Source organism: Pleurodeles waltl, chromosome 12, assembly GCF_031143425.1.
Source record: "Pleurodeles waltl isolate 20211129_DDA chromosome 12, aPleWal1.hap1.20221129, whole genome shotgun sequence".
Taxonomy (NCBI): Eukaryota; Metazoa; Chordata; class Amphibia; order Caudata; family Salamandridae; genus Pleurodeles; species Pleurodeles waltl.
In genome coordinates this window covers 352,273,910-352,300,719 of record NC_090451.1, presented here as the reverse complement: position 1 = coordinate 352,300,719, position 26,810 = coordinate 352,273,910, and the positions used below count along the sequence as shown (strand labels likewise).

The 26,810-nt window shown below is 48.0% G+C and overlaps 1 protein-coding gene across 3 annotated transcripts in view; it reads right to left on the bottom strand.

Annotated features, from left to right (window-relative positions):
• The window catches only part of CEP89 (centrosomal protein 89), a 1,116,496-nt gene that overhangs the window by 257,955 nt on the left and 831,731 nt on the right, over positions 1-26,810 (bottom strand). For all 3 annotated transcript variants that reach the window (XM_069216542.1, XM_069216544.1, XM_069216543.1), the window contains one exon: positions 13,232-13,321. In XM_069216542.1, coding sequence (XP_069072643.1) covers positions 13,232-13,321 — 90 coding nt within the window. The remainder of the gene's footprint in view (positions 1-13,231; positions 13,322-26,810) is intronic.

Genomic DNA, 26,810 nt, shown 5'->3' with positions numbered 1-26,810 from the left:
CGGTCGTCATTGCAGTTGGTGCCTGTGGATGCAGGGGAGTGATTCCTTCACTCCAAGGGAGATTCCATTTCACTTCTTGTGCAGGCTGAAGACTCGTCACCCTCAGAGGATGCACAGTCGGGGAAATATTGCAGTTGCTGGAAGGTGCTGGAGAAACAATGTTGCAGAGTTGAGTTGTTGCCGTAGTTGTAGATTGTCGGTTCCTCGAGGGTCCAGTTGCAGTGCCAGTGGCCAGAAGATGAAGTAAACAATGCAGAGGAGTCCTGCTGGAATCTAGCACATCGAAACTGAGGACCCATCTCAGAGTGAGACCCTAAATAGCACAGGAAGGGGGTTTGGTCACCTAACAGGGTGACCACCTATCAGGAGGGGCCTGCGACGTCACCTATCTGGCCTGGCCACTCAGATGCTTCCAGGGGCCTCTGCCAACATTCGATTCAAGATGGCAGAATCAAGTGGCCACCTGGAGGAGCTCTGGGCACCACCCCTGGGGTGGTGATGGACAGGGGAGTGGTCAATTCTCTTTCCTTTGTCCAGTTTCGTGCCAGAGCAGGGACCGGGGGTCCCTGTACTGGTGCAAACTGGTTTATGCAAGGAGGGCATCAAATGTGTCCTTCAAAGCATAAGGGTGACTTGGGGAGGCTACCCTCCCAAACCATGTAACACAGGAAATCCCTTGTTCTGCCTCCCTCTGCCTGAGCTGGTTGAGCGGCAAGAGGGCAGATACCTGTTTGAGGGGTGGCAGCAGTGCAGGCGCCTAGAAAACCCTAGAAGTCTGGTAGGAGCAATTCTGGGGGTCCTCTAAGGAGCCTCCAGTGTGCATGGAATCATACAACCAATATTGACAACAGTATTGGGGTAGGATTCCAACATGTTTGATAGAGGGAAGAAATGCTTTCAATGCTAGCTGGATCAGTCAGAGCTTCAGCAAGTTGGTGTGGAGTCCGGGTTCCACCAGAGACCTCTGATCTCCAACTCTCCTCGATGGCTGCCCCATCCCATGAGTGACGCTCCTGTCACCACTGTTAATTCTGGTTGGGGACGGAAGAGGAGTCTGCCTCTGACCTGATCGCAGTTTGTTAACCACCACTGTACGTCTTTTGCAGGTCTTTTGAGGTTCCCTCCGAGATCTGGACCATGTCAGAGAGATTCTCCTAAATGCTGCACCCATTTAAACTTCAAGTCCCAGTAGAGAGCATGCATACGTCAGCAGGCATGTGTCCGATGGCAGCAGTCATTCTCATCAAAATCCAGGATAGAGGCTTGAACATCGGTATCACAGTCTGAATATCCTGGTCTCACAAGCTTGGGAGGATAAGCCTGAAACTGCACTGAAACCAGATCAGCTCAGATGAAAGAGAACATCTGAGAGGGAGTCAGGTGTGACTTCAGCATGTTGATAGTGAACCCCAGTGAATGCAGCAGGTCCTCTGCAGGTGGAAGACAACAGCCTGGGGCGAGCCCGCCTTCAACAGCCAGTCGTCAAGCTTGGGGAAGACAGAAACCTTAATCTCTGCAGATGAGCTGCGACCACCGCCATTACCTTGGGGATCACCCGAGGGGCGCCGATAAGGCCAAAGGGTAGGAGGGGGAACTGAAAATGCTCTTGTCCTAACTTGAACTGCGGTTAACATCTTTGGGCAGGCAGGATGGGAATATGGAAATATGGGTCCTGCAAATCCTACGTTACCATCCAGTCTCTTTAGTCTAGGGCAAACAAGACCGGAGCTAAAGCAAGTATCTTGAATGTCTCCTTTTTGAGAAAGAAATTGGGGGTTTGGAGGTCTAGGATAGGTCGAAGCCCCTTGTTCTTTTGGGTATCAAAGTAGTGGGAATAGCAACCACTGACTACTTCTGATATCTGAATCCCTCTCTGCAAAACCCACCTATCAGATGTAATGGACTCCCTGTGGTGGAGATGGTGTATTCTCTTGCCAACTGAACACCCATGATCTTTTAGGATCAGATTAGGAGGGCTTAGAGGCTGCCAGGGGTTGGTAGTTGTGGCCAACCTCTGGCTACCTGGGCCTCAGGGTTTGTATGCACTGCGCCCACGACAACGCAAAGCTTGGAAAGCTTGCGCAGAATGGTGGCTGGCATAGGGTTGGCACAGTGGCACACCCCTTCCCTATCCACAAAAGGGGCGAAAGGCAGACTGGGGATGTGTGGGTACTGAAAGGCCCAAGGACTTGGTCATAGCCCGCAAGTCCTTAAAGCACGCCATCATCAACTCTGCCATCTCTCTGAAAAGACGAGCAACATCGAAGGGCATGTCCATATGGTTTGCCTGGACATCCCTTGAAAAGCCAGATGTCCTCAGCCAGGCATGACTTCGAAGTACCACAGTCGATGAAACCGCTCTGCCCAGCAAGTCGGCCGTATCCAAAGGACACCTGATGGTGAAATTGGCTGCATCTCTCCCATCCTTGACCGCTTGGGAGCGAATGGCCCAGGCCTTCTCCGGGACATGAGGCAGCACTTGCACAACCGTGTCCCACAGTGTGTGGTAGTAGCAGCCCAAGAGGCATGCGGTCTTCACCGACCGCAATGCAAGGCTGGTGGAAGAAATCATTTTCATGCCTAAGGTATCCAGCCTCTTGGATTCCCTGTCTGTGGGAGTGGCAGAGAAAGCGCTATGGGAGGTGGAAGCCTGGGCTATCAAGTTTTCTGGGGTAGGGTGTGGGGTGAGAAAAGATGTGTCCCCTGGGGTGGAGTGATGGCAGCGGGCAATTGTCCTGTTCACAGGAGCCCCTGTGCTGGGCTTGGACCAGGTTCCCAGCAGGACATCTGTAAGTGTTTTGTTAAAGGGGAGCAGGGGTTCAGAAGAGGAAGCTCTGTGCTGAAGCACTTCCGTCAAGATGTTAGTCTTGACTGCCACAGAGGGTAATTCGAGGACCTCAACTGCCCTCATCACCACCATTACATAAGATGCTCCCTCCTCCGTAGCCACAGTAGGGGGAGAATGCAAGCCAGGATCTGGAGAGGTATCCAGTCAACTAACATCTCCCAGTTCCTCACACCAGTCCACGGACTCCTGTCCTTCCAACTGGTATTCTAAAGGGTCCAGTGACCTCTCATTCTTGCCACATGCCAAACCCTTCTGAATAGGGGTCAGGAGGCAACCTAGGACCCATGAGTCCTGTCGGCACCAGAATCAGCGTCAAGCAACGTCATTCCGAGTCGTCTGGGATCAGAATGGGGCTGGCTCCGCAGGCACCATCAGCATTGGAGAAGGTTGCAGTGGCAAGATCGGATCCACGGGGGCCCATCGGAGCTAAAGCCGAAGCTGCCAGCATAGAACCTGGTGGGGCCCCCTTTAACTTCACAGGGTCCAACGGCGCTCCGGAGGGATCGGCCCACTCAAATACATGGCCATGGAAAAGTCCTTTATCTGAGCTGAGTGTCCCGAGGACTTTGAGTGGGCCGAACAGGACTTGGTGCTCGTGGAGTGGTCCCGTGACCTTGCCCTGATCGAGATCGCTGAGGAGTCATGCAATGTGGTGTCACCTGCAGGGCCGCTAGCAGCTACAGGGACCGCTCCCTCAAAGCCTTTGGGGCAGTGACCCAGCAGTTAGAGCAAGACTTGGAGTCACGACCACTCTTGTGACACCATAAACAGACCAGATAGGGGCCTGTAACCGACATGGTACACTGACAGGTGCCACACAGCTTAAGTCATGTGTTTCTCAAAGACATCCTTGATACACCTAAAAAGAATTCAACAAAACGTTGAAAACTGACAGGGGGCTGCACTTCACAGACCAGCACTAGCTAGAGCAGAAAAAAAAAACTGATGTTCGGGCACTGAGGTGGAGTATATATAGGTGACAACATAACTTTCGGCATAGACAAAGCCTGAAGGAAACAATTGGAGCCACCTGCCAAAACAATTGTCAGATCCAGACTGACGCCTGGGGAAATTCAAACGTAAGGTACTGCTCACACAAAAAAAAAAAAAAGATCCATTCTGTTGCCTGGGGAAACTCAAAGGTAAGGAATCTGTGGCTAGATGTGTCTTATCAGATAGTGTGTGCATAACAGCCTAGAAGACAGACCGCACTGAGGGAGCGCATGGCCATATGGGCAGAGGTCTTGCCAAATGTGTTGGTGCACTTCTATGCTCTATCTTGCAGTGCAGAAAGGAAGGCACCAGGGTTTATTTTGCTTGTGGCTGCCTAGACCACTAAGCTTTCTGGTGATGCATGCTCGGTAAGAAAAAACAGGTAACTCGGGGCAGGTCTCGGTCATCTAGCCACTTGGCAACTTACTGAGGTAACGAAGCACAGCTTTGTCCAAGTAGCCATTAAAGTATCAGTTAGGGCCTCACTGGAAGGCAGCAATGACTCTGATGTGGCAGGACTGGACTGTAAAATGTCAGTCAATAAATCCGACTTTGTTTCAATTGCAGATGGTGTAAATCAAGAACGTCAGCTGCCCTATGCTCAGCACATGGGATCGACTAATTGGCGGACAAATTAGTGGTGGTCCCACGTGGCCTGAAGACACTTCAGAGGGAGCCAGTGTCACCTCAAATATCTGCAGCATGGCCTCATTGATAGGCATGGACCCACCCCAGATTGGTCTCAGAACTAAAAGACACTTGCAGAGTGGGGCCCTTGCAGTGACAACTGTGATACTTCTCATCTGTTCTGGTTGGTGAGAGAGGTATGAACCCTACCTGGCCTTTTTGTACTTATGCTGCAGTTGGACTTTCCCTGAATATTTTCACAGATAATCAGGATTTGATGCAGGAGTGGCCGTGGTAGATGGAAAGGAAATGTCCATGCCTTGGAGTAGGATTGTTGTTTTTGAGTGTAACCTCTTCTTATTCCTCTACGTAGTTTTATTTCCTGCTCCTTTACTGCCTGTAAGACGTTCAGCTGTATCCAGAACACAGGCACCATAAGGAAATGTTGTGTAGGTGTGCAACCAGCATCATGTTTCCTGCAGTTGGGGCCCTGTGTAATACCTGCCATACTGGGGTGGTGTGGGGAGAGGGGGTGTCGTAGTTTGACTCTTGCTCTAAGCAAGACTGCAGGTTTAAGGATGACAGCACTTTTGTTTGTAGGTGACTAGGCCAATCCTACAACAAGTCGCAGCTGTCGGCTCAACCCTCCCAGCTTACAAGCAGTACCTCACCAAAAACTCAAACAGTAAAAGGTGATTTGTGGCAGTCTTTGAGCATGGACTCAAGAGGGAGACAATTCACGGGAGTCGTGGTTAAACAGAGATTACCCTTTTCTCACATGAACAACATGTCTCAGTCAAACACAGGCAATGAAAGAGATGCTGTAGTTTTCAATAGGTTTTATTAACAAGACTGCAATCTACTGTAAATTGCATGGGCTGCAATGATTAGGATAATGAACGATGCAAGAAACAGAATGGTAAAAACGAGAGTCGTGAATACAAAGACCCCCACCATCCTCCAATAACGTAATATGAAATAGATGTGAAATAGGCGCTAATACCCTAGTTTGATAAACCTAATCTCTAACCTAAAGAGAGCTAGGTGTGTTAAACCTAATCTGCCAATGCCATGTCCAAGAGAAGAGCCCCCCAACCCTTGTTATGAGGTCTCTAGACCAGACTCGTTGGGGACACGAAGACAGGGCCAGCATCAAGGCAACGTGTAGCATAGATAGCGTTGATGGCATCTGGTAGGAATCCCTCTGATTATCTTGTCTGTGTGAGATATATTTATACAGATCTTGTAGGACCCCTGACACAGGTATGTTCCCAAACAATAGATAAGAAGGCATGGTTGGGGCGGCACATATATAAACAATTCCCTGAAAAGGTATTATGTTACTGTCGCACGAAAGTGGGAAAGTACATGATGTGAAAATCTACTTATCTCATATTTCTTTGACGCTGATAGTGACACCTTTACAGAGTGGCAATGATAGCGTGAAACTAAAACATCTTCCTAACTATAAACATGGCAGCCATCTTGGAAGAAATAATTACATAAATGTGCAAAAACAGAGCATGCTAAGTAGGTAAAAGTCACTAGGCGATGGGGACAAGGCCTCAAGCCAAAGAATAAGCTGAACTCACTCCTGTTCCCATTAAAACTAAATAGGATCCACTACAGGGGTGAGGGGGGGAGACGTTTTCCCTGGCACACTGTCTATGTGGAATAAAGGTGTTAGTAGAAATGATGAAGCTGAGAGTGGAGCTCCAAATCTGCACTGAAGAGTATGGGAAAAAAAGAATAAAAACTGATGTCAGCATGCAGAGGGTGAGCCTACATGTGGCTCTGCAATGTCACTTCTGAGGCAGTACAAAGCCATTGTGGAGTCCAAAGGCACCGCCTGTACGGGACCAATTTCTCATTAAAATATAGATCCAGTCTATCACTTGGAATTATTCTAAAGGTGAGGAATCTGAGGTCAGATGTATCCATCAAAACTTCCATTTGAATATACCATGTCCCTTCTATTTCTTCCCATTAGGAATCAGGCAGGTATTTTGCTGCTTGTTGAAAACTGCCCCTTCTGCAGGGTCACCTTGTACCTTTTACCCTCCACTTTTTACTGAATTGGCTTTAGTTGGCCTTTGGACTCTGAGCACTTGACTATTGCTAACCAGTGCTAAAGTGGATGTGCTTTTTCCCTAAACATGATAACATTGGTGTATCCACAATCATTGTATTTAATTTACTTGCAAGTCCTTTGTAAAGTGGTATATCATATATCCAGGGCCTGTACATTAAATGCTACTAGTCGGCCTGCGGCACTGATTGTGCCACCCACAAAAGTAGCCAGTCAATCCTGTCTCAGGCCTGCCATTGCAGAGCCTGTGCATGCAGTTTCACTGCCACTTCGACTTGGCATTTAAAACTACTTGCCAAGCCTTACATTCCCCTTTTACTACATATACTTCACCCCTCAGACAGGCATGGGTAGTGTAGGAAAGTACCATCTTGCCTGGCATGTTACCCCCATTTTTCACTGTATATATGTTGTTTTAGTTGTATGTGTCACTGGGACCCTGCCAGCCAGGGCCCCAGTGCTCATAAGTGTGCCTGAATGTGTTACCTGTGTTATGACTAACTGTCTCACTGAGGCTCTGCTAATCAGAAGCTCAGTGGTTATGCTCTCTCATTTCTTTCAAATTGTCACTAACAGGCTAGTGACCAATTTTACCAATTTACATTGGCATACTGGAACACCCTTATAATTCCCTAGTATATGGTACTGAGGTACCCAGGGTATTGGGGTTCCAGGAGATCCCTATGGGCTGCAGCATTTCTTTTGCCACCCTTAGGGAGCTCTGACAATTCTTACACAGGCCTGCCACTGCAGCCTGAGTGAAATAACGTCCACGTTATTTCACAGCCATTTTTACACTGCACTTAAGTAACTTATAAGTCACCTATATGTCTAACCTTTACCTGGTAAAGGTTGGGTGCTAAGTTACTTAGTGTGTGGGCACCCTGGCACTAGCCAAGGTGCCCCCACATTATTCAGGGCCGATTCCCCGGACTTTGTGAGTGCGGGGACACCATTACACGCGTGCACTACATATAGGTCACTACCTATATGTAGCTTCACAATGGTAACTCCGAATATGGCCATGTAACATGTCTATGATCATGGAATTGCCCCCTCTATACCATCCTGGCATAATTGGCACAATCCCATGATCCCACGGGTCTCTAGCACAGACCCTGGCACTGCCAAACTGCCTTTCCCGGGGTTTCACTGCAGCTGCTGCTGCTGCCAACCCCTCAGACAGGTTTCTGCCCTCCTGGGGTCCAGCCAGGCCTGGCCCAGGAAGGCAGAACAAAGGACTTCCTCAGAGAGAGGGTGTTACACCCTCTCCCTTTGGAAAATGGTGTTAGGGCTGGGGAGGAGTAGCCTCCCCCAGCCTCTGGAAATGCTTTCATGGGCACAGATGGTGCCCATTTCTGCATAAGCCAGTCTACACCGGTTCAGGGACCCCTCAGCCCTGCTCTGGCGCGAAACTGGACAAAGGAAAGGGGAGTGACCACTCCCCTGACCTGCACCTCCCCTGGGAGGTGCCCAGAGCTCCTCCAGTGTGCTCCAGACCTCTGCCATCTTGGAAACAGAGGTGCTGCTGGCACACTGGACTGCTCTGAGTGGCCAGTGCCAGCAGGTGACGTCAGAGACTCCTTCTGATAGGCTCCTTCAGGTGTTGCTAGCCTATCCTCTCTCCTAAGTAGCCAAACCCTCTTTTCTGGCTATTTAGGGTCTCTGTCTTTGGGGATTCCTTAGATAACGAATGCAAGAGCTCATCAGAGTTCCTCTGCATCTCTCTCTTCACCTTCTGCCAAGGAATCGACTGCTGACCACGCTGGAAGCCTGCAAAACTGCAACAAAGTAGCATAGACGACTACTGCAACTCTGTAACGCTGATCCTGCTGCCTTCTCGACTGCTTTCCTAGTGGTGCATGCTGTGGGGGTAGTCTGCCTCCTCTCTGCACTAGAAGCTCCGAAGAAATCTCCTGTGGGTCGACGGAATCGTCCCCCTGCAACCGCAGGCACCAAAGAACTGCATCACCGGTACCCTGGCTCTCCTCTCAGCACGACGAGCGAGGTCCCTTGAATCCAGCAACTCTGTCCAAGTGACTCCCACAGTCCAGTGACTCTTCAGTCCAAGTTTGGTGGAGGTAAGTCCTTGCCTCCCCACGCCAGATTGCATTGCTGGGAACCGCGACTTTTGCAGCTACTCCGGCCTCCGTGCACTTCCGGCGGAAATCCTTTGTGCACATTCCAGCCTGGGTCCACGGCACTCTAACCTGCATTGCACGACCTCCTAAGTTGTCCTCCGGCGACGTGGGACTCCTTTGTGCGACTTCGGGTGAGCACCGTTTCACTCCACTTCGTAGTGCCTGTTCCGGCACTTCTGCGGGTGCTGCCTGCTTCTGAGAGGGCTCCTTGTCTTGCTCGACGCCCCCTCTGTCCCCAGACGCAATTGGCGACATCCTGGTCCCTCCTGGGCCACAGCAGCATCCAAAAACCCTAACCGCACGATTTGCAGCTAGCAAGGCTTGTTGGCGGTCTTTCTTCAGGAAAACACTTCTGCACGACTCTCCACGGCGTGAGGGATCCGTCCTCCAAAGGGGAAGTTCCTAGCCCTTGTCGTTCCTGCAGAATCTTCAGCTTCTACTGTCCAGTAGCAGCTTCTTTGCACCCACAGCTGGCATTTCCTGGGCATCTGCCCATCTCCGACCTGCTTGTGACTTTTGGACTTGGTCCCCTTGTTCCACAGGTACCCTCGTTTGGAAATCCATTGTTGTTGCATTGCTGATTTGTGTCTTTCCTGCAGAATACCCGTATCACGACTTCTATGTCCTTTGGGGAACTATAGTGCACTTTGCACTCACTTTTCAGGGTCTTGGGGTGGGCTATTTTTCTAACCCTAACTGTTTTCTTACAGTCCCAGCGACCCTCTACAAGGTCACATAGGTTTGGGGTCCATTCGTGGTTCGCATTCCACTTTTGGAGTATATGGTTTGTGTTGCCCCTATCCCTATGTGTCCCCATTGCATCCTATTGTAACTATACATTGTTTGCACTGTTTTCTAATACTATTACTGCATATTTTGGTATTGTGTACATATATCTTGTGTATATTTGCTATCCTCATACTGAGGGTACTCACTGAGATACTTTTGGCATATTGTCATAAAAATAAAGTACCTTTATTTTTAGTATATCTGTGTATTGTGTTTTCTTATGATATTGTGCATATGACACTAGTGGTACTGTAGGAGCTTCACTCGTCTCCTAGTTCAGCCTGAGCTGCTCTGCTAAGCTACCATTATCTATCAGCCTAAGCTGCTAGACACCCTATACACTAATAAGGGATAACTGGGCCTGGTGCAAGGTGTAAGTACCCCTTGGTACTCACTACAAGCCAGTCCAGCCTCCTACAGGTAGCCCATAGGCAAGAGTGCTCTGTAAGTAAAAGGCAGGGCATGTACATTTACGTTTTATATGTCCTGGTAGTGAAAAACTCCCATATTTGTTTTTCACTACTGTGAGGTCTACTCCTCTCATAGGCTAACATTGTGAATTCCTTAATACACTTTAAGTTGTAATTCCTGATTAGAAAGGAGTAGCTGCTTCATGTTTCATATCTTTGGAATGGTAATAATATATCCTCTTTACTAGTAAAACTGGATTTAACATTACTATTTTAGAAATGCCACTTTTAGAAAGTGGGCTTTCACTGCTCTGTGTACCTTGCAGCCTTGTCTCCAATGCACGTCTGGTGTAGGTGACAGCTACACTTTGTGCATTCCCTCTAGACAGGAAGTATGAGTGTGACACAGAACTCATTTGCATTCCGAAAGCTCATCTTGGGCAGGAAAAGGGAGGGGAAGCTGGCACCTACACATGAATTGGGGAAGTGCCTGTCCCCACACCAAGAGCTGATTACCCACTACTGGTAGTCTGCCGTTTCAGGAACATCAAAGACTGCCTGCAACTCTCCTGGTGTTGCTTGACTCAGCCATCTGTGTATCCTACACTTGTCTGAGGTGCACCCTCCAGTCCTGGGTCGGAAGGGAGTTCTTGAAGCTGCTTTCCGCTAAAAACTGCTGCATTGTCACTACTGCGCCAGCTGGAACCGACGCATCCCCCCATTGACGCTGATGCAGAGGCTGTTCGATGACCACAGTTCCACGGTATGCTTGGCCTGATGACGACAACCTGTGCAGCTCGACGACGACGCATAGCACTCATCTCAACGGAATTCTACGCTATTGAAGGACCCGACTGCGTGGAAAATATCAACTCATCCCCTTTGGTCCTTGACGTTGATGCTTGCTGCATACATGGTACTTTCTTAGCTGACCCAGCGTGGGTTCTGTAGCTGGCCTACCCTCCATCACGGTAGGCCTGAATTTTGGATTTGCACCAGTACCTTTTGACCGCTAGTGTCTTTTAAACACTATTTTAAGTTTCCACTGACTGGATGTTTGTCATTTTGTTCTTGTTTTACTCAGATAAATATTCTCTAATTTTCTAAGCCTGTATGGAGACTTTTTTTAGGCGTTTTCATTGTGTTACTATATGTGGGGGTTGCACAAATGCTTCACACATTGCCCCTTTGAAGCTAAGCCTGCCTGCTCTGTGCAAGCAACCAGAGGGTGAGCGCAGGTTAATTTAAACTGTGTATCTGACTTACTCTGACTAGGTTTGTGGTCCCTACTTGGGACAGGGTGCATACCTTTGTCAACTAGAGACCCAATTTCTAACACTGCTTTGCTCTAGATGAGGTGCTGGTCTCAGGCATAGATTTTAGTGTGCATAATGCCTGTCCACCAAAGAGAGAGATACCCTATTCCATCACACTAATTACCTTGGAATCAGTGTGCCGCAACAAAAAAACAAAGCCCAAATAGTGCAAGCATGGTCATATATGACACAGGTGAATAAGAGAAAATGGGTGAATTAACCTGGGTTCTCTTTAGCACTTCTCTGCTATGCAGCCTTATTACTACGGGTAGACCAGACTATGTTTTGACCCTGCTCAGCAACAGTTGTATCCCAGTACTAACACTCATGCCCCAGGAACCTCAGTAATTCATGGAAAAATATAACAAAGGTTCCTAAGGATTCATTCACCAAAAACATCACTACAAAAGAGCACAAATTACTGTCATACAGACTCAATCAATTCTTTAGAGAATTTCCTATGCACTGTAATCAAACCAACTCTGTTAAAGTTAAAGTGACATGTAATTTCAATAAAAGTGTAGATGGTGGAGTGCTCTGTGACAAGTAAAGCAAATGAAAATTGTCTAGTGGTTCTGGATGGCTTTCAGATTAATTCAAGTGCATCTGTCACACAACACTGAGTCATGAAAGGAGCAAAAAAAACAGTGACAGACCTTATGCAGGTCTATCACTGACATTTGCTTGTGGCAATCTTTACAGGGTTTAAAACCCCATTGGTTCAACAGGGGACATGTCTCCAGGACACTGGGAAAATTAAAAATTAACAAATATATAAATGTTTTATCAGTTACAGAAACTGAGAGCCTCTGCTGCAGATCTGCTTCAGAGGGTGTGGAAACAAAAAAACTGACATAGATGTTTACAGATTATATTGTGGCCTCAATATCATGTCCAGGGCGGTACAGACTCAACATGGAGCCGCACAATATCATTTAACAGAATATGATACAATTGTTTAGAAAAAAATCTCTGGACGTAGTCTAGCACCTGGAGGTATCCCCAAGCTGAGGAATCTGCGGATAGAAGTATCCATTACAATTGTAGATTGTTTCATGTTTCATGGCTCGAGGACACTATTGTATAAGCAGTACAGCAACAATCTAAATAACCTTTGGATGGAAGATACCAGTCTGCATTTAACTGTTGAGTAGGCTATTAGATGCTCAGTGTCAAAGTATGCTTGGGGAAGGCTCGAAAGTGCGACCTAGTTGGACAATGGCTGCTTTGAATGCTCAGTGTCAAAGTATGCCTGGGGAAGCCTCGAAAGTGCGACCTAATTGGACAATGACTGCTTTGAGCTGACAGGCCGGGCTCTGATGCACAAATCTTCTAAGGGGTATACAATAATCTGCCTGCCATCTCTCTTTGTCAGAATCCAGTAACAAGTATAGATGCCAGTACCAATATGGGGTCTACCTAGAGGCCCAGACGTGGGGAGGAAATAGCGATCTTTATAGCAGAGTGGGAAAATTCATGCCTCTCACCACAATTATGAATAAGGAGGCTGACATTTTGGTGCCAGGAGGTGAAGTAGATAAAGCGGTTGCTCTAAATAGAGGCCTATAATACTAAACAAATAGATGTGATGTTAACAGGATTACATAAATGTTCCAAAACAAACAAAGCAGGGTTAAAATACATATTGTTTTATTATTGATAATAAAGAACTTATCAAGTAAATACCAATAATCAGACTCCAAAGAGTTTCTATTCATATCTTTAAGACCCAATGCATAGAGATGCACTTTCCACTATTTCTGTCTAATTGCTGCAAAAAGTGATGTCCTATCCAATGCATAGAAGTGAATGAGAACAAAAGTGATTGTTATTAACAATATGGCCTTACAGCAACCAAGTTCACTGTGTAATCTATGTCTCACTCAGTTGAAAAAACGTCTTTTTCACATTTCAGCTTCGGCACTGGAAATAGCACATTCTTGGTTGCGGCATATTATAGTTAAGGTCATGAATAGGTGGAAGGAGACAATGCAAAAATACTTGGGAAATGATCTTACCTTGACCTTTTCTTCCAAACGACCTAGACGTACATGTCCTCCTAATATTTTGTTTAGAAAATTGTGTTTTTCATTTTCTAAACTTTTAGCCTGAAAAATAAAATTAAGTGAATGAAAACGATTCTGAAATCAGTGAAACAAAAGTAAGTAGTTGCAGGGCAAGTAATTTACCTTCGGTAATGCCTTAACTGGTGGAGACATATGCTAGTTGCAAATTTCTTACTGTTGAATTTGGCCCAGGCGTCAGACTGGATCCCAAGATTTTTCTGAGCAATACCACTGTGTGCCATTAGGTGGCATTGATCCGCTATGCTTCTGTCATCATCCACACAGGACACTGCGGGTCCTATATGGGATTCACCCCAGAGCACCGACATCAGTTTTTTCACAACTTACCACACCAGAAACGCAGAGCCATGAAGAACAATAACTACTGATGCATCAAAACTAAGGCCCAGAAACGGGAGTCCTCCTACCTAGAAATCAGTTTGCAGAGCAGGGAGGATGCGTGGGTTGGTAAGGAATCTGTAACTAGAATAGGTCTCTACCAGATAAGGCTTTACCAAAGATAAGTGACTTGTTCATCTGAGAGACTTCTGGTTGCAGATTCCTTACCTTTAAATAGATACCCAAGATCATACTAGAAAGTCCTGCAAGACGGGCAAAGTACCCGTCCCTAAGAGCAGGACTGTCCAGGCAGTAGTGCTTGGTAAAAATGTGCAGAGAGGCCCATGTTCGTCAAGGACTGGAACTCCACGTGCTAACGCAGTGGTCACTGCTGCAGCCCAGGTAGAATGAGCATGCAAACTTTCAGGTGGTTGTTTTTCCGCCAGTGTGTAGCAGATCTCAATGAAGAGTATGACCCATCTGGAGATAGTCCGCTTCGGCACTGCCCGACCTTTCTTTGCACCCACATAACCAACAAAGAGTAGACGTCCACCATGAATTGTTTTGTACGATCAAGGTATAACACCAACCCTCTTTTTGGGTCCAGGCAGTGGAATCTCTCCTCTTCCACAGAAGGATGTGGAGGTGCGTAAACAGTAGGCAAGGTGATGGATTGGCCTACATGAAAGGCTTAACCACTTTTGGTAGAAAAGAGGCCTTAGTGCAAAGCACCATTTCATCAGTATCGATGGAATGGTAAGGGCGGATTAGATGACAAAGCCTGAAGCTCACTCACCTGCAAGCAGTTGTAATGGCCACAAGGAAGGCTGTTTTCAAAGTGAGAAGCCTGAGAGAACAGTTGTGAAGAGGCTCGAATGGTGTACACATCAGAAATGTCATAATCAAGTTCAGACCCATTAGGGCATAATGAATTGGGATGGAGGAAACGTGTGTAAGACCTTTAAGGACTTAAAAAAGGAAGGTTGATCAGGCAACCTCAAAAAAGCAGAAGTTGCAGACAAATAACCTTTGAGAGTGCACATAACAGAGCCCTGTTAGACCAGAGAAAGTATAAACAACAGGACCTCAGAAAAAGGAGCAGAAAGAAGGGTAACAGACATGACCGTGCAACATGCCACAAATTTCTTCCAAAAGGCATATACTGTTTCGGTGGAGGGATGCCTGGCTGCAAAGATTATGTTCCAGACTTTGGGCGGAAGGTCAAAAGCTGTCAACTGTGGCTGCCAGTCTCCCTGCAAGAAGGCACAGAGTGGAAAGGTTCGGGTGCAGAACCCTCCCCTGCTGCTGCGACAGAAGATCCTCCTAAAGAGGCAGTGTGATCGTCAGATCGATGGACATGCTCAACAGCTCGGGATACCACTCTTTGTGTCCAGTCTGCAACCACAAAGATGACTTGGGCCTGGTCATTCTTGATCTATTTGAGGACTCTGGGGAGAAGTGGTATGGGCAGAAAGGCATACACGAGACCTGAGTTCCACTCGAGATGAAAAGCGCCTCAGAGCGATTGCTGCCTTGGAAACTCCAATGTGCAAAACTACTGACATTGCACCTTCTCTGAGGAAGCAAACAGATCTAACCAAGGCTCTCCCCACTGCCGAAAGACCTTGCACCACCTCCGGATGGAGACGCCATTCAAGATCTGGTGGACATTTTGGGCTGAGTTTGTTGGCTTTGGCATTCAAAGAGCCTACCAGATGTTGAAAGACCAGGGATATGCCCTGCTATTCCACCCATGTCAAAAGGTATTGAGCCTCTTCACGAAGGGCCCACTACCTCACCCCACTCCGCTTGTTGCAGTACCACATGGTGGTAGTGTTGTCCGTGAACACCTGCACTATCTTCTCCATGACAGAGGAAAGAAATACCTTTAATGCTAGTCAGATCACACCGAGCTCCAGCAGGTTGATGTGGAGGCCGGACTCTGCCGGAGACATGATGCCTCTGATCTCCACCTCTCCCAGATAGCCACCCCATCCCAGGAGGGACGCGTCTGTCACTACCGTCAGATCAGGTTGGGAAAGAGTGAGGGATCTGTCTCCGACTCAGTCACGGTTCATCAACCACTTCTGCAGAACTTGCGGAGTTCCCTCCGAGATCTGGGCCTTGTCAGAGAGATTCCCCTGATGCTGCGCCCACTAGAACTTCACGTCCCATTGCAGAGCCCGCATATGCTATCTGGTTTGTGTCATCAGCAGGATGCAAGAAGCCATGAGGCCCAGCAGTCTCAGAGTCACTCTCACCAAAATCCAGGATAGAGGCTGAAACATTGGTATCATGGCCTGAATGTCCTGGACTTTCTGCTCGGGAGGCTAAGCCCGAAACTGCACTGTGCCCAGAACAGCTCTGATAAAAGGGAGCCTCTGAGGGGGGAGGCAATTGTGACTTCGGCCTGTTTATAGCAAACCCCAGCGAATGCAGGTCTGCCATAGACTGGAGATGGGAGACGGTAGCCTGGGTGAGCCCGCCTTCAACAGACAGTTATTGAGATAGTGGATGACTGAAACCACTGGTCTGCGCAGATAAGCTGTGACCACCACCATCACCTTGGTGAACACTAGATGGGTGCTGGTAAGGCCAAAGGAGGGCACAGTGAACTGAAAATGGTTGTGGCCTACTGTGAACAGCAGATAACGTTTGTGGCAGGACAGGGATATGGAAATAAGAGTCCTGCAAGTACAACTATACCATCCAGTCTCATGGGGCCAGGGCAGATAAAACCAGAGCCAGAGTGAGCATTTTGAAATTCTTCTTGAGGAAGAGATTGAGGGATCAAAGGTTTAGGGTAGGGTGGAGGCTCTTGTCCTTTTTGGGCACCAGAAAGTAGCAGGAATAGCAAACAAAACCTACTTCGGACACGGGAACCTTCTCTATGGCTCCCTTGTCCAAAAGAGCCCTAACTTCCTCGCACAGAAAGGACAAGTAATCCACTGCCATCTGATTGTAGGGTAGTGGCATGGATGGAGGGTTCTTGAAAGGAAGGGAGTAGCCCCTTGGGACAATCTGCAAAACCCACCTGTCTGATGTGAGGGATTTCCAGTGGAGCAGGTGATGGCAAATCCTGCCCTGATTGGCCATTGATAGGGAGTCAGATTAGGAAGGCTTAGAGGCTGCTGCGGGAGGGGGAGTGGGATGGGGAAGGGTGGTGGACTGGCCAGACCGCTGGCTCCCTGATCCACCAAACTGGTGTATCCCAAGCCCTCAGCCACGCAGAGGCAGGGCAGCATGCACGGCATGGTGACTGTCTAGTATTAGTCGAGGTTTAAGGCCCCTTCCATAGCCATAAAGCAGACTGAGGGGCATGAGGGGCTGTCGGCAGGGACCTGGCCAAAGCAAGAGCATCCTTGAAGTGCTCGAGCGCTGAGTCTGCCTTGTCTCCAAAAAGACTGGAGCCATCAAAGGGCATGTCCATCAAAATAGCCTGGACATCCCTTGAAAAGCCAGATGTCCTCAACCAAGCGTGGCGCCTCAGGGCCACTGTGGATGAAACCACTCTGCCTAGCAAGTCGGCGACTGCCTGATAGAGTACTGCCCGGGCCTCCTCTGGGACCTGTAGCAGCACTTGTGCAACTATATCCCACAGCGTGTCGAAATAATAGCCCAAAAGACATGTGGTGTTCACAGACTGCAATGCCAGTCTGGTGGAAGAAAATATCTTTTTCCCAAGTGTACCAACCTTTTGGATTCCCTATCTGGGGCTTCAGAATGGGATGCACACTGGGAAGTGCAGGCTTGGATTACCAAGCTCTTTGGGGTGGGGTGGGTTGCTGTGTCACAAAGCTTGGGTCCCTGGCAGCGGGGGGATGGGGGAAGGCGCTTGTCATGTCCATAGGCCCCCTGTGCTGGGTTTCAACCAGGTACCCAGTAGGTAATTGGTAAGTGCTTCATTAAAGGGGAGCATGGGTTCTGAGGAGGAACCCCAGGCTGAACCAACTCTGTCAGGTAAGTCCTGACTGCCACCAAAGTCAACTCAAGGTCCAAGACCTCAGCTTCTCTTCTCATCACCATTGAATAAAAAGCTCCCTCATCCATAGTGTAGGAGGCTGGCCTGGTTTTTAGTGGGTACCAAAGGCACTTGCACCTTATACTAGGGTCCACTTATCTCTTATTAGTGAAATCTAGTCAGTGTCTAGCAGCTAGGCTGTCTAGAGGTATCTTGTAGCAGAGCAGCCAAGGCTGAACTACGAGACATGCAAAGCTCTTGCAATACCACTGTAGTCACACATTACTCACACATGAAAGACAATACTCAGTGTTACAAAAATAAAGGCACTTTGTTTTGTGACACAATGACAAAAATACCTTAGAGACTATTCTCCCTTAGGAGGTAAGTATTATATACAATATATACACTAGTAACCAAAAACAGATTAAGTACACAGTCAGAAAACAGTGCAAATAGTGAAAATCACAATAAGTAGCAATGGGGAACATAAACCATATAATAAAATAGTGGAATGCTTAAGTCGGTTTCCCACCTAGGCAAGTGTAGTGTGTAGGGGGGCGCTGGGAATGTGAGAAAACACCAAAGGTAAGTAATAGGCCCCACCCCAGAGCCCAGGAAAACAGGATTAAATCACATTATGTTTCCTGAAACACACAAGAAGTCGTGATAGAAAATTATGCAAGAAACGGCAGGGACTGCAAGACACCATGATGGATTCCTGGACCTGAAGACGTTTGGAAGAAGTAGACCAAGTCCAAGAAGCACTGAAGAGTCCAGGTTGAACAGGAGCCCCTGCTAACCCGGATGAGGGTGGAAAAGAAGAACCACTGGTGAGAAGACAAAGTCAGTAATGCACCAAAGACAACAGATGTGAGTTCCTGGTTGGTGCAGAAGATGTCCCACGCCGGATGGATGAATGCAGTCTGGTTTGTGTCGCTTAATTCCGCCAACAAGCCTTGGCACATGCAAAGCTCGCACTTAGTGGAAAATTATGCTGCCCGGGACAGAAGGGACCTGGTGGCCTCTACCCAAGAGGGGTAAACAGAGGGGGCTCTCAGCAACTCAGAGAGCCCTCAGAAGACCAGGCAGCGTGCACAGGAGTCCCACAAAGAAGATGCGAATGTAGGCCCACGCAGCAAGACACAAAGGGATCCAACGACGCTGGAGAAGCACTCAGGAAGCTGTGCGTTGCAGGATGGAGTGCTGGGGTCCTAAGCTGTGCTGTGTATAAAGAACTTCTTGAAAGGCCGCACACAAGCCTTGGCAACTGCAAGTCACATGGTGCACGGGGGTACTGTCTTGCATGGGGAGGCAAGCTCTTACCTCCACCAAAGTTGGACAGCTGGCCCTCGGGACTGTCGGAGTCACATTAGTCCACCACTCGTGTTGCTGGTTGCACGCCTGTCATCTGGAGAGGAGACCCACGCCACCAGTCATCGCTGCAGAGAGGTGCCTGCTGAACTAGGGAAGTGACTCCATCACTCCACAGGAGATTCCTTTAGTTCTTCTGGTGCGGGCTGAAGACAGGCAGTCCTTGAACGATGCAGGACCTGGAAACTGTTGCAGTTGCCGGCAGGAGCGGAAGATCTAATGTTGCAGAAGTCATCTTTACTTCTTTGTTGCAGTTTTGTAGAGGTCCTGAAGGGTTCAGCTGCGGTTCCGTCGGTACAAGATGAAGTAAAGGATGCAGAGGATTCCTGCTGAAGTCTTATAATCTGAATCTGAAGAAACACCCAGAGGAGATACCATAAGTAGCCCTGAAAGGGAGATTGGTCACCTACTCAGGTAAGCACCTATCCGGGGAGGTCTCTTACGTCACCTGCTGGCACTTGGCCATTCAGATGCTCCCAGGTGCCCCACCACCTTGGAATCCAAGATGGCAAAACCGAGGGACACTCTGGAGGAGCTCTGGGCACCACCCCTAGGGTGGTGATGGACAGGGAAGTGGTCACTCCCCTTTCCTTTGTCCAGATTCGCGCCAGGGCAGGGACTGGGGTTCCCTGAAAGGGTGTAGACTGGATTATGCAAGGAGGGCACCATCTGTGCCCTTCAAAGCATTTCTAGAGGCTACCTCTCCCATGCCTGTAACACCTATTTCCAAAGGGAGAGGGTGCAAAACCCATCTCCCAAAGGAAATCCTTTGTTCTGCCTTCCTGGACTTGAGCTGCTCAAGCAACAGGAGGGCAGAAACCTGTCTGAGGTGGCAGATCTCTGAGGCTTGCACTGCAGCTACAACTGTTGCCACCTCAAAGACAGGGTTCTGCCCTCCTGGGGTCTGGGCAGCTCACTCCCCGGAAGGCAGAACAAAGCATTTCCATGAGAGCAGGATGTTACACCCTTCTCCCTTTGGAAATAGGTGTTACAGGCTGGGAAGGGGTAGCCTCCCCCAGCCTCTGGAAATGTTTTGAAGGGCACAGATGGTGCCCTCCTAGCATAAACCAGTCTACACCGGTTCAGGGACCCCTTCTCCCCTGCTCTGGCGGGAAACTGGACAACTGGGAAGTGACCACTCCCCTGTCCATCACCACCCCAGGGGTGGTGCCCAAAGCTCCTCCAGTGTGCCCCAGACTTCAGCCATCTTGCTTTGCAAGGTGTGGGGGCACTCTGGAGGCCTCTGAGTGGCCAGTGCCAGCAGGTGACGTCAAAGACCCCTCCTGATAGGTCCTTAGCTGATAAGGTAGCCAATTCCCCTCACAGGGCTATTTAGGGTCTCTACTGTGGGCTCTCTTCAGACTCTGCTTCCAAGTTTCCTTCAGGAATCCTCTGCAACAACTTCAGCATCCTCTGACCTCGGATCAACCACAGCCTGCTCCAAGAAACGCTGTAACTGCAACAAAGTGTTTACAAGAGACACTTTTCTTCAGCAACCTCAGCTCCAAGTCAGCAACTGCAACAGTTTCCACGGTGTGTATGCTCTGGGGACTCCCTGTCTTCATCCTGCACCAGAAGGAACAAAGAAATCTCCCGTGGAGTGACAGGGTCACTCCCCTGCTCCAAGCAGGCACCTTCCAAAGCGACGACTGGTACCCTAGGACTCCTCTCACGGTGACGAGCGTGCTCCTAAGGACGCAGAGGGTGGACATCATCAACAGATTGTCCTAAGGTCCTGCTGACGCAATTTGGAGGAGGTAAGACCTTGCCTTCCCCGAGAACGATTGTACCCCTGTGACTTCTTCGCCTCTTGAGGCCTCTGTGCACTCTTTGCAAAATTCCTTTGTGCACAGCCTGGCCCAGGTCCCCAGCACTCCACCCTGTGACGCTCAACTCGCTGAGTTGTTCTCCAGTGGTGTGGGACCTTCTTTTGTTGTGCTGCATCAACCGCGTTTTGCACCTCATTTGAACCCGGATCCTACAGCTTCTGGGGGTGCTGGCTGGCATCCCGAGGGCTCTCTAAAGTGCTGAGAGCCCTCTCTTCCTCCTCACACAGAGTTGAAGCCCCCAGGTCCCTCCTAGGTCCATCCAGCACCATCTTTAAGAATAACGCACTTTTGCCGTAGCCAAGACTTGTTGGCGCCTTCCAACACGAAATCGCATCTGCAACGATCTTCACGCCGTGGGGCATCTTTTGCATCACGCAGAAACCCACTGGCATCTCCCTAGAGTGCATTTCTGCAGTCTTCAACTAACTGGGGACTCTTCTTTTGCATCCTCTTCTGGGCTGGCAGGGGCTTCTGTCCTTCCTGGAACTTCTTTTGACTTCTGGACTTGGTCCCCTTCCTTTGCAGGTCTTCAGGTCCAATAATCCAGCAGTTGTTCTTTGCAGACTTGGTTGGCTACAGCAAAATCCCAAAAATGAGGTGTATTGTGTCCTAAGGAAACCTGCAGTACTTTACTCCTGCTTTTTTGGGCTCCGGGGTGGGGTAATTTATGTACCTTTACTGTATTCTTACTCTCCCAGCGATTCTGCACACACTACACTTGTCTAGGGGGGAATTCGTGATTTTCATTCCACTTTTTTAGTATATGGTTTGTGTTGCCCCATGACCTATTTTCACCCATTGCATTCTATAGGATTTCCTACTGTTTGCATTGTTCTATGACTATTTACTTGTCTAATTTTGGGGTCTAGTGTATATTTTGTGTATAATACTTACCTCCAGAAGGAGTATTGTCTCTAAGATATTTTTGGTACTGTGTCACCCAAATAAATACCTTTATTTTTGGTAACACTGAGTATTGTCTTTACTTGTGTATAGGTACTGTGTAACTATGAGTGGTATTGCATGAGCTTTGCATGTCTCCTAGTTCAGCCTAAGCTGCTCTGCTATAGCTACCTCTATCAATCTAAGCTGCTAGAACACTATTACATTCACTAACAAGGGATAACTGGACCTGGTGTAAGTACCCAAGGTACCCACTACAAACCAGGCCAGCCTCCTACACTGGGATTGAGCTGCTCAGTCCCCAGGAGGGCAGACACCTGTCTGTGAGGTGGCAGCAGCTGGGGCTGCAGTGGAAACCTCAGCAAGCTGGTTTGGCAGTACTGTGGGTCCATGGAGGAGCCCCCAGGGTGCATGGGATTGGCCCCCCAATACCAGATTTGGAATGGGAGGACAATTCCATGATCTTAGACACCTCACATGGCCATATTCTGAGTTAACATTGTGAAGCTACATGTATGTATTGACATATATGTAGTGCACGCATATAATGGTATCCCCGCACTCGCTAAGTACGGGGAATTGGCTCTGGACAACGTAGGGGCACCTTTGCTAATGCAAGGGTGCCCTCACACACAATAACTTTGCACCTAGCCTTCAGTAAATGAAGGTTAGACATATAGGTGACTTATAAGTTACTTAAGTGCAGTGAGAATGGTTGTCAAATAGTGTGTGCACTATTTCACCCAGGCTGCAGTGGCAGTCTTGAAGAAAGGTTTGTCTGAGCTCCTTATGGGTGGCAAAAGAAATGCTGTAGCCCATAAGGATCTCCTGGAACTCCAATGCCATTGGTACCTAGGTACCAAATACTAAGAACTCATAAGGGGGGGGGGGCAGTGTGCTAATCAGAATTGGAATATGGAGTCACTAAACTATAGTGACTAATTTGGAAGTAGAGAGAGCATAAGCACTGGAGTTCTGGTTAGCAGAACTTCAGTGACACTGTCAAGCACTACTGACAACACACACATAGGCCACAGTATCCCAGTGAGACAGTAGAAACACACTGACAAACACTCAGGCCAAATATGGGGGAAACCATGCATAAAAGAGGCTACTTTCTCACATCCCCGCACCCACCAAGTCTGGGGAAATGGTCCTGGATGACGTGGGGGCACCTCTGCTAGTGCAGGGGTGCCCTCACACACAGGTACTTTACACCCAGTCTTCAGGGCTGAAGGCCTGACATATAGGTGACTTATAAGTGACCTGGTGTAGTGAAAAAGGCTGTGAAATAGTGGATGCACTATTTTACACAGGCTGCAATGGCAGTCCTGTAGAATGCTTTGTATGGGCTCCCTATGGGTGGCAAAAGGAATGCTCCAGCCCATAGGGATCCACTGGAACCCCAATGCCCTGGGTACCTAGGTACTATATACTAGGGACTTATAAGGGAGGACCAGTATGCTAATTTGGAGTGAAATACTGGGTTACCAGTATGTAAGGACAAATTTGGAACCAGAGAGAGCATGAGCACTGGGGTCCTGGCTAGCAGAACTCCAGTGACACAGTCAAGCATACTGACAAAAACAGTGAATCATACTGGCAAGTAGCCTACAAACCATAAGCACTGGGGTCCTGACTAGCAGAATCCCAGTGACACAGTCAAAACACACTGATAAACAGACCAAAAATAGGGGTAACCATGCTAGAAAGAGGCTACTTTCTCACACATAGCCACAGTAGGAGGAGAAAGCATGCCAGTGTCTGGAGAGGTATCCAGACCGCTGGCCTCACCCACGTCTGTACACCACTCCATAGGGTCTTAGAGCTGGTATTCTAAAAGGTCCAGCAATCACTCCCCTTCTTCACCATAACCTAGCCCTTAAGAAAAGGCCTCAGGATCTGACATAGGAGGCAAGGCTTGTGTCAGCATCGTAGGGCAGTAAGAATGGGGATAGTCCCGCCTGTGGAAGCGGGAGGCGATGGGAGCATCAGCGTCAGTAAGGTCGAGGTGGTATGACCGACGCCAGTCCGGATTCAGGACTAAATCCATGGGTGCCCCTTAGCGCTGAGGCAGAAGCCGCTGGCATGAAACCAGATTTGGGCTGCTCAAAAATGAGGTGCATGGCCTCATAAAACTTGCAGAGTTGGACATCGGTCGCTCTGGCTCCCGAACCTCGGGGAGCTGTGGAGTCGGCCCAGGCTCCTGGGAACGAGGCCTAGACGATCCGGGCTCCCTTGCCTTTATCGACCAACGGATTAGGAAAAGTCTTCGACTTCTTGCTTTTATTTTTGTGCCTCGTCTTACCCAATTGCCCGATGACTTGGAGTGGTATGACAATGATGGAGGACTCCACGACTGCTCCTAGAACCTTTCTCTCAACCGGGACCTCGACTTGCGGAGTTGAGCATCGAGCCACCACCAGCTTCAGGAACCGCTCCCTCAATGCCTTAGGATGCATGGCCCGACACTCTGAGCACGAGTTTGGGTTGTGGTTGCGCACCAAGCACAAAAGACACATAAGGTGCGAATCCGGCATGGACATCGCCCTATGACAGGAACTGCAGGGCTTAAACCCAGTCTTCCTTGTAGACATCCTCAACGCACCAGGAGTTGAAAACTCGAAAAAAGGCCATTCAAAAAGTGACTATGGGGTAGCTCTCCTCAGTTCAGCGCAGCTGGTGTGGAAAGAAAAGAACCAACATCAGTGCGCTGAGGTGGCATCTATATAGGACCTGCAATGTCATCTGGGCCGGACGCCGATGGACGCAGCGCTTATTGATGCCACCTAATGGCACTGCTCAGAAAATTCTCCGGATCAAGTCTGACGACTGGGGGAATTCAAATGTAAGGAATCTGCAACTAGAAGTATATCAGATAAGTTATTTTACTGCAGTAGGAAAAAAAATGCACATAACTAGTCTGAGATAAAAAGCTTGGGCACTTTTGGTTAGCATACTAAGCCATTATATCTAAAAGTGCAATTTCAAATTACTTACAGAATGTTTCTTTTTCTTTCTATGGGCTGGCCATCAAGACCATGGCATTTCATGGATGATTACATTCTCCAATTTGAATTCCCATTAGTTTTTGATGATGGGGCATACCTGGCTCCTATGTTAGAGTGTAGATAAAACACTATGTGTAGCTTGCAATTGAAAGCCACTTTCTGTTCTGATGTATATTTACTTTGCTGTAATATTAAAATTTTAATTTCTGGATCACAGCCTTTTCTGTTTAGGATGTGTGGCTTTTTGGCTGTCCTAGAGGGTCCTTTCACTAATCACCATTGCACATGCATTAGTTTTGTTGTCTTGATGAAATGGTTCACTATCAGCTTTATATGCAGAATGTTAAGAAATGCACATGTATAAGCTTTCTGAAGGATGAAATAAAAATACTGGCCCTTTGTCAAAAATATCTAATATGCAATATTTTGCCCTGAATGAATTTTAATTTAACAATCAACAAACAGGAAGATGGAGAGCAATTCAGTTTCCAGTGTTCAGTACATTCCCTCTAGCACGCATAAGGTAATGAAAGCTAAAGAAAGGTGACACATGAGTTCCTTACTTCACAGTGAATACACTTCATAGGCATAATAGCCAGAACATCTACCCAAGACTACTCAAGTAAAAGCAAGTCAAGCCCTGACCCACTCTGGTTGCATGCTTTATTCTCTGTGCTCATTCATCACTGCAGCACAGGTTTTGTTGATTGAGATCTAGATGGGGATTTTCTTTTCTTAGCACCTCAAGAGTATATTTAGTATATGAATGTGTGCTTCTGACTATTCAATAACATGCCCCAACTCAAAGCTTCAACTAGAGAGGCTGTCAAGAACTTCAAAATAAAAATGGATTACAGCAGACTGATTCTTTTTATTGATGTTACCCTTTGGCAAGTTTAAAAACAAGAGTGCCTGTTAGAACCCGCCATGTCCTTTGGTCAACATGTTTTATCCTGCTCTGAAACCTACAGGGTCTGGGACCCTCATCTGGATGTTGCAAGAGGCATCAATCAGCCTTTTCTACACAGATGTGATTTTGCTAGATTGCTACATGAGGGTTCCAAAAGATGCTTTAGGACTGTGGCAATTCAATTTGGGAAAGGTTTTTTGTTCTAGGTACTGAAAACACACCTAGATCGACAAGGTAAATACGTAATGGTTGTTGGAACTCAAGTGTGCCACACCTGGACATTTCTGAATGTTAAGTACCTCTTAATTTATCCAGTGAAGTCCTTGGTGCTCTCACAGCATTGCATGCACAGTTTTATGGTTGTTGAGGGGAACTTCAACACTGTTACCTGCCCTGTGGGCGATGGGCACCACAAATATTTGGCAGTTATCGAAGTTATCGAAGGATGCACTTCACTTTTTTAGACTTGTCCTCCTCTCCCAGGCTGCCTGACATCTGGAGATCACATACTACCGTCACATGCATTGATATTCCCTTACCTACATTTTATCCTTAAGCCAACCTTGGTTATGGTATTGAGTACATGTATCCATGCACACATCTCCACTGGGAAGGATGGAGCACCTACCAGTTGGAGTTTGGCAGCTTAAGTTGGTGCGCAGGGTAACTGTTTCTCAGGTGGTCAGACTGTCCTGATATACCTGTAATTCTTGTAGCAGGGCATCCCAGGATGCTGCCAGGGGAACTCTTTGAAGCCATCGCCCCTCCTTGTGGAACACTGCAACAGATTCAGCCCTGCCCCATTTCAAGGTTGCTGCGCACCAATGCTGCATGGGTGGAATGGTGCTCCCTTTCCAGTGCATTGCTATGGAGCGCTTGCCTATTGTGAATCCCAGGTCAATGAACCTATTGGTGGCTTTGTGGCTTTTTGGGTTTTCTGCTTCTTGTATCAGCCTAACAGGGCTCCATCTATGGTCAGTATGTCAGTGAGCCCTGTTATTTTAAAAAGAGCGCCTATGACCTCTTTCCAGCTACTTGCAACTAGAGGACAACTCCAAAACATATGGGCCATATCGGCGTTCGGTGCTCTACATCTAGGGCAGTGAGGGGAAGAACCATAGACTTTCTGCAGATTTACTGGGGTGAGATATGCTCTTTGTAGTATATTGGGATGAATGTATTGAAATTTTGAGTTTTGTGAGTG